This window comes from Anopheles gambiae, chromosome 2 (genome assembly GCF_943734735.2).
Source record: "Anopheles gambiae chromosome 2, idAnoGambNW_F1_1, whole genome shotgun sequence".
In the NCBI taxonomy this organism is placed as follows: Eukaryota; Metazoa; Arthropoda; class Insecta; order Diptera; family Culicidae; genus Anopheles; species Anopheles gambiae.
Genome location: NC_064601.1, coordinates 77,851,788 through 77,863,508, shown reverse-complemented (window position 1 = coordinate 77,863,508; position 11,721 = coordinate 77,851,788). Strand labels below are relative to the sequence as shown.

General features: G+C 46.3%; 1 protein-coding gene and 1 long non-coding RNA gene across 11 annotated transcripts in view; one reads left to right on the top strand and one right to left on the bottom strand.

Annotated features, from left to right (window-relative positions):
- LOC1274736 (ion transport peptide) overlaps nt 1-11,721 on the bottom strand; it is a 37,251-nt gene that overhangs the window by 2,300 nt on the left and 23,230 nt on the right. For 9 of the 10 annotated variants that reach the window (XR_009764598.1, XR_009764606.1, XR_009764599.1 and 6 more), the window contains exons 2-3: nt 3,137-3,354; nt 292-899 (exon numbers count right to left, since the gene is read on the bottom strand). Coding sequence is in view for 1 of the 10 variants with exons in the window: in XM_061641815.1 (XP_061497799.1) it covers nt 3,137-3,354 (218 nt within the window). In the remaining 9 variants the exon portion in view is untranslated. The remainder of the gene's footprint in view (nt 1-291; nt 900-3,136; nt 3,355-11,721) is intronic. The other variant, XM_061641815.1, reaches the window with a different exon arrangement.
- The window catches only part of LOC133391113 (uncharacterized), a 37,646-nt gene continuing 29,257 nt past the window's right edge, over nt 3,333-11,721 (top strand). Inside the window, exon 1 of the long non-coding RNA XR_009764607.1 lies at nt 3,333-3,453. This is a non-coding gene — a long non-coding RNA (uncharacterized LOC133391113). The remainder of the gene's footprint in view (nt 3,454-11,721) is intronic.

The window sequence follows — 11,721 nt, the reverse complement described above, 5'->3', positions numbered from 1 at the left end:
CAGTTCAAGAAAACGTAAAACGATCAAAAACAATAAAAAATTCTATAGAAAAAAAAAACTGACTGAAAGCTCAAGAAAACGTAAAACGATCAAAAACAATAAAAGATAGATTTGTTCAAATGAAATTGACTAAAAAAACTAAAATTGAGACTTTAATGTTTAAAATTTAAAACGATCAAAAACGTTTCAATTCGATAAAAAATAATAACTTTTTTTTCTTAACAACGATCAGTACAAAAACCAACTGCTTCGAAATATTAATAATATAATAAACAAAAATAATAAACATACCATTAAATCATGAGAACTAAATGCATCAAACATAAAAAAACACAACGGGTTCGTTTGCTGGTGCTCTGGTACATATTTGGTACTGGTGCCGATCGCTCGTTTCCACTGGTGGTGTAGTATTTCGTGTTTTGTCTCTCTTCTCTCGAAGTTTTTAATCGAACGAACGCTGCAGCAATCCCCCTTTCATCTCACATCGATTTGGCGTCAAGAAAATACATTTTTTTTCTTAGTCTATGTAATCTATTTCCGCAGCCCGTAATATCTCGTTTGCTCGTCGATCGGTGTTCGTTTCCGGTGCTCCTCCCTGCTCCAACTGCTTCCAACAGATCGTCACAAAATGCTTAGTGTCGATGGTGTAAAGTTCCGCAATTGTTTGTCGGGGGATGGGGGATGGGTAGAGAGTGGTGTAGGCACGAACAACACGCAGGCATGCACCGTGAATGCTGTCCCGCGTTTGTGTGTAGTATGTGTTGGGCGGTAGGTTTTATAACGTATTCGGATCAGCACCGTTTAGTACTTTTATCAGCGGCTTAAACTTCTCGATCTCATCCGTTAGCTGTAACGCGTCTATACAGCCTTTGAAGTAATCTGTCGTAAAACACTGCTTCCTGTAAGAAGAGGGTGATAAAGATGGCAGGATGCCCATTCGGGAGCGGTTTAGTTTTGCTATCCATTTTCTTTGCTTGTTTTTGCTTATAAAACTCATTATCTTGCTTTAGGCTAGTATTTGCTGCGATGCTGTTAGTAGGATGGTTAACATCTTGAATAAATATATACATCGTTAGAATGTTATTTTGGTCGGGACACTAGTATTATGCCTGAAACATTTTATTAATTAGTTAATTAGTTTTAGTTTGTTGTTGTTGGTCACTAAAACATGAAACGTTGCAAGAGCGGTGAAGCTATTTGTTTCCCAGTCCCAGCTCACCATTCTATTCAGTATCACAGCAATTGATGTGCAGTAAAAAGCGGTATCCATTTTCTGCATTCATTAAAATCAATCAATCCACTTAAGCGACTTTACACGCAATGAACATGCGTCGATAAATCACAGAACATTAAGCACACGTTCAGCAAAGCAATACAGGGTTTTCTGTGGGTTCGCATAGTTGTTGGACACTTCCTTGACTCTTTCATATTGGAAGTGAACGTCATATGTTGGAAATTGGACTTTATGGTACCCCGTTTGAACAGGCTCCTTGGAAATTCCTATTGCATTTGTCCAAAAAGAGTGCTATAGAATCCAATTTTTGTGATTAAGTTCATTTCCAGTTAGAAAGAGTGTCCTACAGCAATGATAACTCCTGGAAAAGTCTGTAATCTGGTTTGGTTGTATCTGCAAAGTTTGTATAAATTTTATGTTGAAATGTATAAACTCAATTCCTTTTAGAAGTATTTATGTTTCTTTTGATACGGTAAGCTACAGCATAAGATGAAAATAATATAAAAATTGCGACCAACCAACTGCATTCATTAACATCTTCAGTAACCTAAGTCCGTAGATCTGCCCCGCTTGGGTTTTGTGTGTGATCTTTTCGCAGCAGAGCAAAACACCAACCCCGCCCGACAGCTGCCGTAAGCGGTCGGTGGACGACCAGTAGGCAACCGCCCGTCGGTGAACGAGCGTCGCCAAGATGTCTGCCAACATCCCGGGCAGGCTGTCGTGCGCTGCACAGTTCCGCAATAGAAGCAATCGGAGTCACACCGAGCATCACAGCTTACGAGTCGTATTGCGTACGAGGTCAACGGTACATGAGAGTTTCATGCGATCACATGCACACACACGCACACTCACACAGACGTACGGAGTTATGTGCAGCAAGAAGAAACCGTTGCCCCTGCCACCTATTCCACCTAACCAATTGCCCTTTTTAACCAGACCAAGGGGCGCTAAAGCGGATCGGGCAAAAGACAACCCCTGCTGAACTAAACGTACGGGGAATGGCTGGGGGGGGGGGGGGAGGGGAGTGCACGTACTGCTGACAAGAGTACCGTACAAGAGCATAAATTAGAAACGCGGGCGTCTCTGTTCACGGCTGTTTCTAGAAGCTGTGGCAAACGATAGACCCAGCGGCAACCTCTTGGATGTCTTGCTGCCCGTTTGCGGTGTTTTGTAAAAGTTTTTGCGCTCTCCGGCCGAAGCTAAACATTGATAGGAATCAGCTAGAGATGATGAAATGGCCACGCTATATTTAGTGCTCATCCCGCTACGGAAGCTATTATCGCCACGGGGAGATAAGACAAGCTAAACTACTCATGATTGTAATCGATCGTGGCATGGCGATCGTACACCCAGCGTCTGCCACTACCCACCCCAGCCCAAGAATGCTATACTCGAACTGATTGCGATCTCGCGTGTCCATTTGTGTGTGTGTGCGCACTAAACTAGTTGCGGTATGAATAAACACTTGCGAACAAATCGAACAACGCCAATTAGTATTCAGCAATTAGCTTTAGAGGGTTAGAAATTAGCATGCACAAATCAGTGGGCAACAGCAAATGGGCATTTATGGGAAGGAAAATTTATTTCTGCTTCTTTGTCACAGTGTCTGACATTCGTGTTTGGGTTTTTGTTATCGCGCATGTTGAATTTATTAATTTATTCTCCACTTGAGTATTTCATTGAATATTATCGCTTCTATGTGCATTGTGGATGAATTAGTGTTGTAAACAGACACACATGAGTTATGGATTGGAGGCTAAATAGTTGTTTTCTCTCTCTCTCTCTCTCTCTCTCTCTCTCTCTCTCTCTCTCTCTCTCTCTCTCTCTCTTTCTCTTTGCATTCTCTTCAAGCTGCTCTAGGGTTAGTGAAGTGAACTTTGAAGCCATCAGGGGACAACTTACTTGCAGAAGGACAGAATCTGGGGCTCCCGGAACAGCGAGTAGCAGTCTTCGCATATTCGATCCAACCGGTAGAAGATCTGTTTGTTGAACTGTCCTTTACATTCTATGTCAAAAAAAGAGCTGCGCTTCACGATGCTGTGGTGAGGTAAGGCGACAGTTGACAGTGGTACCAGTGCGATAATCAATGCCAACGAAATTGCTAGATTGCGGGAACACATCTGTAAGGAGAGAGAGAGAGAGATTGGAAAGGAACCGAATTAATCATGTATTCAACCATCCGTAGCATCGACAACAGTAACCGGATATCCCCAAAAAAGGTAAGAAATATAATGAAATTGAATTTTTATCATCATCACGTTTCCTAGTACCGTTAATGAATTCGACAAAGTGTCAAAGTGAGATTTAACATTGTATGTATTCACTCTTTTTTATTTGTATGCCATTTCACAATCTTCTCAAGGTGGATGTATTTGCGTAGCAGTTGATAAATGCGTCATTCGGGGCTTTCCCAAATGTTTTGCTGACGGATGCAAACGCACAGAACCATCAAGTCTGCAGCCAGTTGTACGGCAGCCACCACTTTCGCAGTCAACTTACGCAAATATCTCCACCGATGAGTGTGTTGGGACGGATGGGAATGGCACAAACAAAAAAGACGCGCACACTTCTAGTGATAATTGTCACTTTAGAAGAAAAAAATGGAACCACATCGCAATAAAACGCTTCCAAAATGTCCTCTTTTTGTTGGTACACCGCACCATGCGTCTCCACCGTACGCGCGCGGTCCGATGTTTACCGAAAGGCTAATTTAATCTTACAGAAAAACCACTCTATCATTTAAATGACACCATGGGACACCGTTGCCAAACAAAAAAGGCACCAAGAAAAGCGTACAACAACCCTTCACGCCAACTCCAAGCGCAGTATTTGCACGCTCATAAATAACAGGCGGCGGCGCGCGCGCGGAAGAAGCGGAAACACCAAATTTTCAAACGATGCCGACACCACAACCACCCATTGCATGCACTCGCAAGGCAGGCAGACGAGGCAACCCCCGCTCCTGGAGGGCAGATCGCATCACACCGATCCGATCCTACCGAGTGGGGCCACGTCGTTGATTAAAGCAAGAAGAAGTTGATGTGACAGAAAATGTAAATTAACAGAACCACGCTTACCGCACGGTGGTGGACTGTGGGCGCGGGAGGCAAAAAGAAAACATAACGCTCCTTCTTTTACTTGTTTTCCCGCCACATAAAAAGAAACAGGGAGCGAATGCATTGGATTGAAAGACGCAACGCTTCCCACGGTGAACGGTGGAACTATAGCCTCTTCTTGTTCCAGTTTCCGCAAATGCAAAACAACCCCCTCGCTGTTTTTTGTGTGTGTCCATTTGTTAACTTCTGCGCGCAAGCGAAATGTTATAAATCCCAGTGCTTATGCGCTTATTAAACATGTCCCCCCCTAAAAACCCGGTTTGGGAGCAGGTTTTTTTCCGGGTGGCCATATCATTTTATTTTAATTCGTAACTCCCCTCCATCCCAGCGAATGGTACCCCCTCCCCCCCAGCACGCACGGCCTCAGGCAACCGGTTCGGCCCATTAAATCCACTTCCTTCCACCTGTTCGGTGCTGTGCGCGGCCCGAATGACTTTATGGAGCCACCCGGTGATTCGTGGAAGGATGTTATAAAATCGAATTTAAATGCCACTAACAGCACACCCAACCCGACGATCCGAGTCGAGCGGACCGGCGAATGAAACGGACATAGCGAAGCGAACCGTCCAACCAACCAGCCAACCAAAAAAAGAGCTCCTTTAACACTTATAATAAAGACAAATAAATAAAAACCGAAAGTCGCACATAAAGATTTCACGCCGATTGCCGCCAATCGCCGCATATCTGGTGAAGATCACCTCTCCCAACGCTCCTTTCGGGCCTTTCCTGCAACCTGAAACTTTACTGCCCCATTAATTCTCACCCTCCACCTCCCCTGTTTAACTGGAGATCCCGGCCTGGACAGCCGCGCGCGATAGTCGTTATTTATTTATTTATTTATCTCTTTGTCGGGAGTGTGTGTGTGTCTGTACTGTTTTTTTTCTTCTATTTTGCACCGGTATCTGCTGCATGATCACATGGCACACATGGTCTGTTCTGTATCGGTCGTTTTGTTTTGTTCGTCGAATTCTAAATCAACCAAAATCCTACCTCGACCTGACCCGGGCGTGTGCGAGTTGTTCCTTTCCCATAAGTGTTTGTTCCTTTTCTTGTGTTTTGTTTCTGTTTTCTTTGCATCGCATCTTGTCTGCTAACCGTAAACAATTATTCGACATCTTTATCATCGCGGTCGGTGAAATATGCCGCACAGGTGCTACGGACAGTCTGCACCACTGCCGATGTGTAAACATTTCTGTACTGTGCCGGTACTGTCTCCCGGCCAGATAGAGGCAGAGAGAAATTGCTTACGAGCTACGATCATTAACTAGCGCGACCGCAGCCGCACACGTGCGCGCTTGGTTTTTGGGCAGTTAGTCGGGCCAAACATTCGGTTTGGGGGTGCGACGATCATCGCCCATTAATCATCGCTAGTAGTCGTGCGACAGCACCGTCATCTCATTCATAAAGCAACTCTACCGATATGCCCATGCTGCGGCGGTAGACCAAACAGCCGTTAACTGCAGGGGGTTTCGATGAGACTGACATGAAGATGACGTTTTGCATTTGATCATTGAATAATGTGTTGGTTTTGTGAAGAATGTACTTTACCGGATCGTTGTCGCTATAGTGCTTTTTATGTTTTATTGTGCATAACCCATTGAACATTTCCGTATCGATCAGATATTTGCATCGATGTTACCAGACTATACAGTCTTTTCTAGTGTCAAGCGCGGTTCTCGACCTACGCAGATTTGAGGATGCGCGATTTTTTTTTAAATTTCAGGCCATTTCTCTCTTTAAGCCAACGAGCTGAAATTTCAGCCTGTCAGTGGAACGGTATTCATCATCCGGGTTGTATCCTCGCGACAGTTACGGTTACCCATATTGGATTGTTATCTTTGTTCTGTTTGAAATGAGCTATATTACTTCTATTAAACTTAAAAAGCATGTCCAATCAATTTTTAACCTTTCTTGGCACAATATTTATCCTTCAGCAAAAAAAAATCAATCGCTAACCTGATCGCGCCCGAGACAAATCGACGTTTGTTATCATATTTTTTAGGCTGAAATGGGGCCCTTCACGATTCTAGTCAGTTTTTTGTTTGGAGTTTGACAGTTGGAGGCTGACATTCATGTAAACACTCCATACAAACCAATTTCCAGTCTAGATTATTCTAGCCTCAAAGTTAGAGTTAGATTCGAATACCTGGACGAAAAATGGCATAAAGGAGGTGTTTACATTTATCCCAAGGTGCATTAAAGAGATCTGGTGATGGTCTGGATCTCTGGTGGAATCCAGAATCAAAGTGTATGTAGTCCAGGTGGTCTCATCGCATGTTTGTTTTATAACCAAATTTGAATATCACTTTTTGACAGGATAGGTGAAATTATTTGTTCAAACAAGCTTTCTGGAGACCTGACGAATACACAAAACACTCTTAAAACCTTCATTCAGAAACAGAAGCGATAAAAATCAGCCTTCTAAATTCATACACCGTGGGATAAGCCCACCTGTATGTTATACCCACTTAGATAGCTGCTCGAAAACTGCTATACAATGCAAACAGCTGACAGGCGGAAATTTCAGTCTACCAACTTAAAACGGAAAGCACCCCTTTGTCAGTTTTTACAGCATTTTTTCCAATTTGATTCGTTACCGATTAATGCAAAATATTCCACTTTTTGTTAAATGTTTAAAATCGGGAAATACTAGAAAATGTGCTACTGGAAATACTAGAAACTCATCCATTTCTTACAACACTAAATTAAGTGTCTAAAACCACTTTTCATCAAAGCTATATTCCCCGTTTGAACCGTACCCGAAAGCCCCTGCTTAAGCAAAATCACAACCCCAAAACAAAAACCTACGCAACCGACACGATCGCGTGTACGCCGCGTGTGCCGCAAGAAAAAAGCCGTTTGATGTTGGGCGACAATAAATAAACCGATCAGCCATTAATCACTCGACCCACGGCACCGTTTATTAATCTTGGTCGCTAATGTCGCACGCAAGCCGCGAGCACACGACGGGCCCGTTTCGCTAGAAGCACATGCGTTCGCGAGCATCACTGCGTGTTGCGTCTTACAGCGTGTGTGCCCGCGGTCTCGACACTTCCGGGGGCGTCCACCATAACCCGGGAGACCGCGCGCCCTTGACAGATAAACGGTAGTTTTGGTTTGTTGTTTTTTTTTTTCTCCGTTTTTTGGATAGGTTAGTGAACTACATGGCGGACGTGCAAATTTTGAGCTGCAACGCAAATTCGCTCCTACCGCTGGCCACAGAATAATAATCCCCATGATCGGTGACTTGAGTCACTCACGTGACTGAGTTATAGAGGTTATTTTGGTGTGTTTTTTTGTGTAGTTGCTGTTGTTGGTTGGAGGTGGCAACCAAATGGCAATAAGGAAGTGATTTTGGATCGTTCATCATCCAGCAAGTTTGAAGGTTACCCGGATGCAACCTAGCACTAGATACTCATCTCCAGTCTAAGTTGTTTTAAACTCTCATATATTCTACCAAACCGTCGAGCTTGTTTCACTTCAAAAATTGTAACGATCGCCCAAGAAGCGACGCGTAGAAAACAGCCAACTCTAAAGATTCTCTAATCAGATTCTTTCCCCTGAGCAACATGTGGCAATTTTGTAAAATCGTTACGTATTCGGATACCTTCAGCTAGCAAACGGTGGGAATTGACGTCAATGACGAGTTGGGCGCGATACGGTCATGCCGGACGAGGCTGCGATGCCTTGAATATACGCCTAATGCCACGATCGCATGATCTCCCGTGTGGAATCGCGTGCCTGTCCAGCATTCATTAACACCAGTAAGTCAGCTCGAGGACTGCCCAACCGTGACTGCGCCAACCGTGTGTTGGGAAAATGGCGGCCAGCAGATTGATAGCAGATACCTAGCTTGAAGATGTTTAATTGCGCACCTTTGGCCGGAAAACTGAGCGCACCGCGTCATATCGTAAAACGGTCAAAATCGCGAAAATCTCCTCATCATTTCCAGCAGACCAGGTACGGGGGCTAGCAATTATATTGCCCACCGGTCGGAAAGAAAGGGTTAGATCGGCTGAAGCTCCGGCTCCGGTGCAGGTCGAGCATTCCACGAACCGTGTCATGGCCCTTGATCCTTCGGACTGGTTTTTACTATAAATAAACAGCTACTTGCGGGCAAAATACGCAATGATTACCAATTGGCTGCTGGTGATCAGATACTTTCCACCGCGAGTTGGGGGCACTCAGCCCAAGAACCGACGACCGGGGCGGTAGCAGCAGCAGCAGCAGCGTTTGCAACTGCTGCCGTACCTGGGCAGCTGTGGTGCAAGGTGTTGTCGGTGTGGAATCGGTGCAATTGCAACCTTCAATGGAAGTTCGCAGGCACCTTCTCCTTGCCCCCCTGAGCGCACGGTGTGTGTGTGAGTGTGTGGGGGACGACGACGAGCGCTTTCTCACAGAAAGGAAACGGCGAATACCGGTTCTCTAGCGAAACCGTACTAACAAAACACAAATCACGCGCAACAATCGCACACACCACACACCGCCACGGCACTGGAGCGCGGGAGCGTTTGCAGCAAAGAACGATTACGGCCAAGCGCAAAACTGCGCCACCTTGGCGGTGGTGCCATTGTGTGGCCACTGGCCACAGGATCGCTACACTTGACTGCTAGATCGTGCCCGGGCACGCACACACACACACACATATGGTCCATTATTAGCCCGCTCAACTTTTGCCCTGGCACGGCGCACGGTGTGGACGACGCTGATTTCAAGGCCGATCGCGAAACCATGGTCAAATGGGCTGTCGTCGTATCGAGATCGAACATCTCACTTTCATGCAGAACGCAGATCGGATGAATTGGCAAAATCGACGCTAAGCTACGTCAAATGCGCTGCACACCGTCCTACGAGTTTTAGCGTCTATCTACAATTGCACTGCACAGTACTTTTTTGTTGAGAAAGTAGAGTAAGGAGGTCTTGTTCCACGGCCCACTGCCAATTGCTTTTTTGTTCCAAGCATTCCCACACCTAATTCCGCGCACGTACTCGCGAACTTCACGGAAACCCTACGCGAGAGGGTGATCATCTGGGAGGTATTACCATGATGACCATTCATCACTCTCCGGTCAGCCATCGTGTTTTCGTGTACTTTTCTTCCTGCCTACTGTTCCATTAGCAAGTCTATTTATATCTCAACCAGTTCAACCGTTTAAAGACAATCGCGACGCCTTAAACGTTACCTTTGCTTTCAACGATTGTTCACCCGGAGGGAGCGAGCAAACGAGTTGGTCTTAAACAAAGAACCAGGATGATGGATAGGAAGCACGAGATACAAATATCGCTACCGAGTTCTTGGAACTATTGATCATTAAAATATAGGAAATAAATAATCGATATTAAATGCAGCTATTACAATTTTACATCTCGCACATGTTCGTCTTACGTGCCGGGAAAGCGAATAATGTCTTCCTGGCCTCGCTGCGGGGATTGACATAGTTAAACGAAAGGAAGCAACGCGACATGTGAGGGCTTTTTTTGCTGCCTGCTATTCTTTCGCATGTAATTGGAAACCAATTATATCGCTATAAAAACGCACCGCCGCCGCACCGCAATGACAGGGAGGGGAGGGAGAAACAGCAGGAACACTTCGGTCGGTCCGATACGACCCGGCGAGAGGGCAAGCAAGCGACAGCGTGTGGTCGGGCATGTATGATGGGCAGGGTGGTTTTGGGTTATTTTTAGCCCCCAACCGCGACCTAAGCACTCCAGTGTAGTGGAAACGGAACGAGAAGTTAGACGGAGACGGGGTGAATAGTACAAGCGATCCACTGCATCTTCCGTTAGTCACACCACGGCCGATACACAGTGCAATTTAACACCTTCCCTTGTCGCAGTTTCTCACCGCTCCCTCTCTATTTCCTATTTAACGCGGCACTTTTGTCCCACTGCTTGGACGGTGACCAACCGGGACCAAGTCCGCCGGCAACCAGGCGGCAGCAGTAGCGCTGTCGGCGATCGGTTCTGAATCGCGACAAATTGACTACTTCGGCTTTAACTATATTGATTGATTTGTTTCCCACCATCGAGCGCGCGCGCGCACTCCCCGATCGAGCCGGGACGTTTTTTAAGACGCGGCAGCAAGAACTTTGAACATCAGCGCCAATTGAGTTGATTAGAATGTGTTCATCGGGATAAGAGAATGCAACATGCCAATGTGTCGTCCCGTGCTGCCTAAGCACCAGCAAACCGGTCATCGGGTCCAGATTGTGATTTATGGCCACACATTCTTGAGAGCACATGGGCCACGGGCTCCAGGCAGGCTTTGCGCGACGTGCCCCGCTTGTAGAGGTCACAGCCCGCAAAGGGCATCTCGCCTGCGACTCGGGAGGCAAACTGTTTTGACCGATTTAAAGTTCCGCCGCGCTTCGATTAGTCCGACTATCATGCGCCGCAGAATGATGTCATCGGTGTGTAGACTCGTTTGTTTGTAGCGACGAGTCCCCGCACCAGCAAGTCACTCCGTTCCCCACGAACAAGGATTTCGAGTGGTTTAAACGGTTGTGACCCGAGCAAAGCGAGCGAGTGTCCTTTCAAGTTGACGCTCCGTCACGCTCCGTCCCGCTTCTTGGAGCACTCAATTGCAGATCAATGAAGATCTCCGACCGAGCACAGCTCTCCACGCTCTGTCATTGACATATTGGCGACAAATCGGGACGTCCGAGAGGTGTAGACACCCTGTCAATAGTCGGCGCGCATGTCAACACGGTACGCTGCACACGCTCCCCATCCCTCCACTGCTCCTCCATAAGCCTATCAATCATCGGCACACGTTGGACACTCTCATATCGCCAAGTGTCATCTCGTGCTGCTGCTGTGCATGCTACAGAAACCCAAAGTGCCCAACAGAGCAAATGCTAGACAACTCTGTAATCACGCCAAAGCCACGACGGTGATGCGCGCTACTATTAATAGCCCTCATTTGTTTACACGGCCATCATTGACGGGCGGAAAGCCATAAATAGATGAACTATAATGGCACTGCAAGACCGACCGCGAGGTGTGTCCGTCGGTCGGCGGGTGTACGCGCGTCTATTTCCGATCCCCCTTTGCAGACGGACAGGTGAGAACCGCTCCGTCCGCTTCTAGCGCTTTTCGCTCGATGGAGAGGAAGCGATCGTTGGTAATTATAGACGCGAAGAATGGTGTGATCGACAACTACCTGAACACTGCAGTCACGATCCAATCCACTGGTTGGGGACGATCCATTGATAGGAGGGAACAAATTCTAACCATTCTTTACGGGGAGCAATCCATCATTATGGAGCGTCCACGGCAAGGACGACACACACGCTTTGCAAAAAAGAGAACGTCACCACTTTGATCGATCGCGATTTTCTTGCGTAGTAAAAGCTGTGTGTGTGTCCGTAT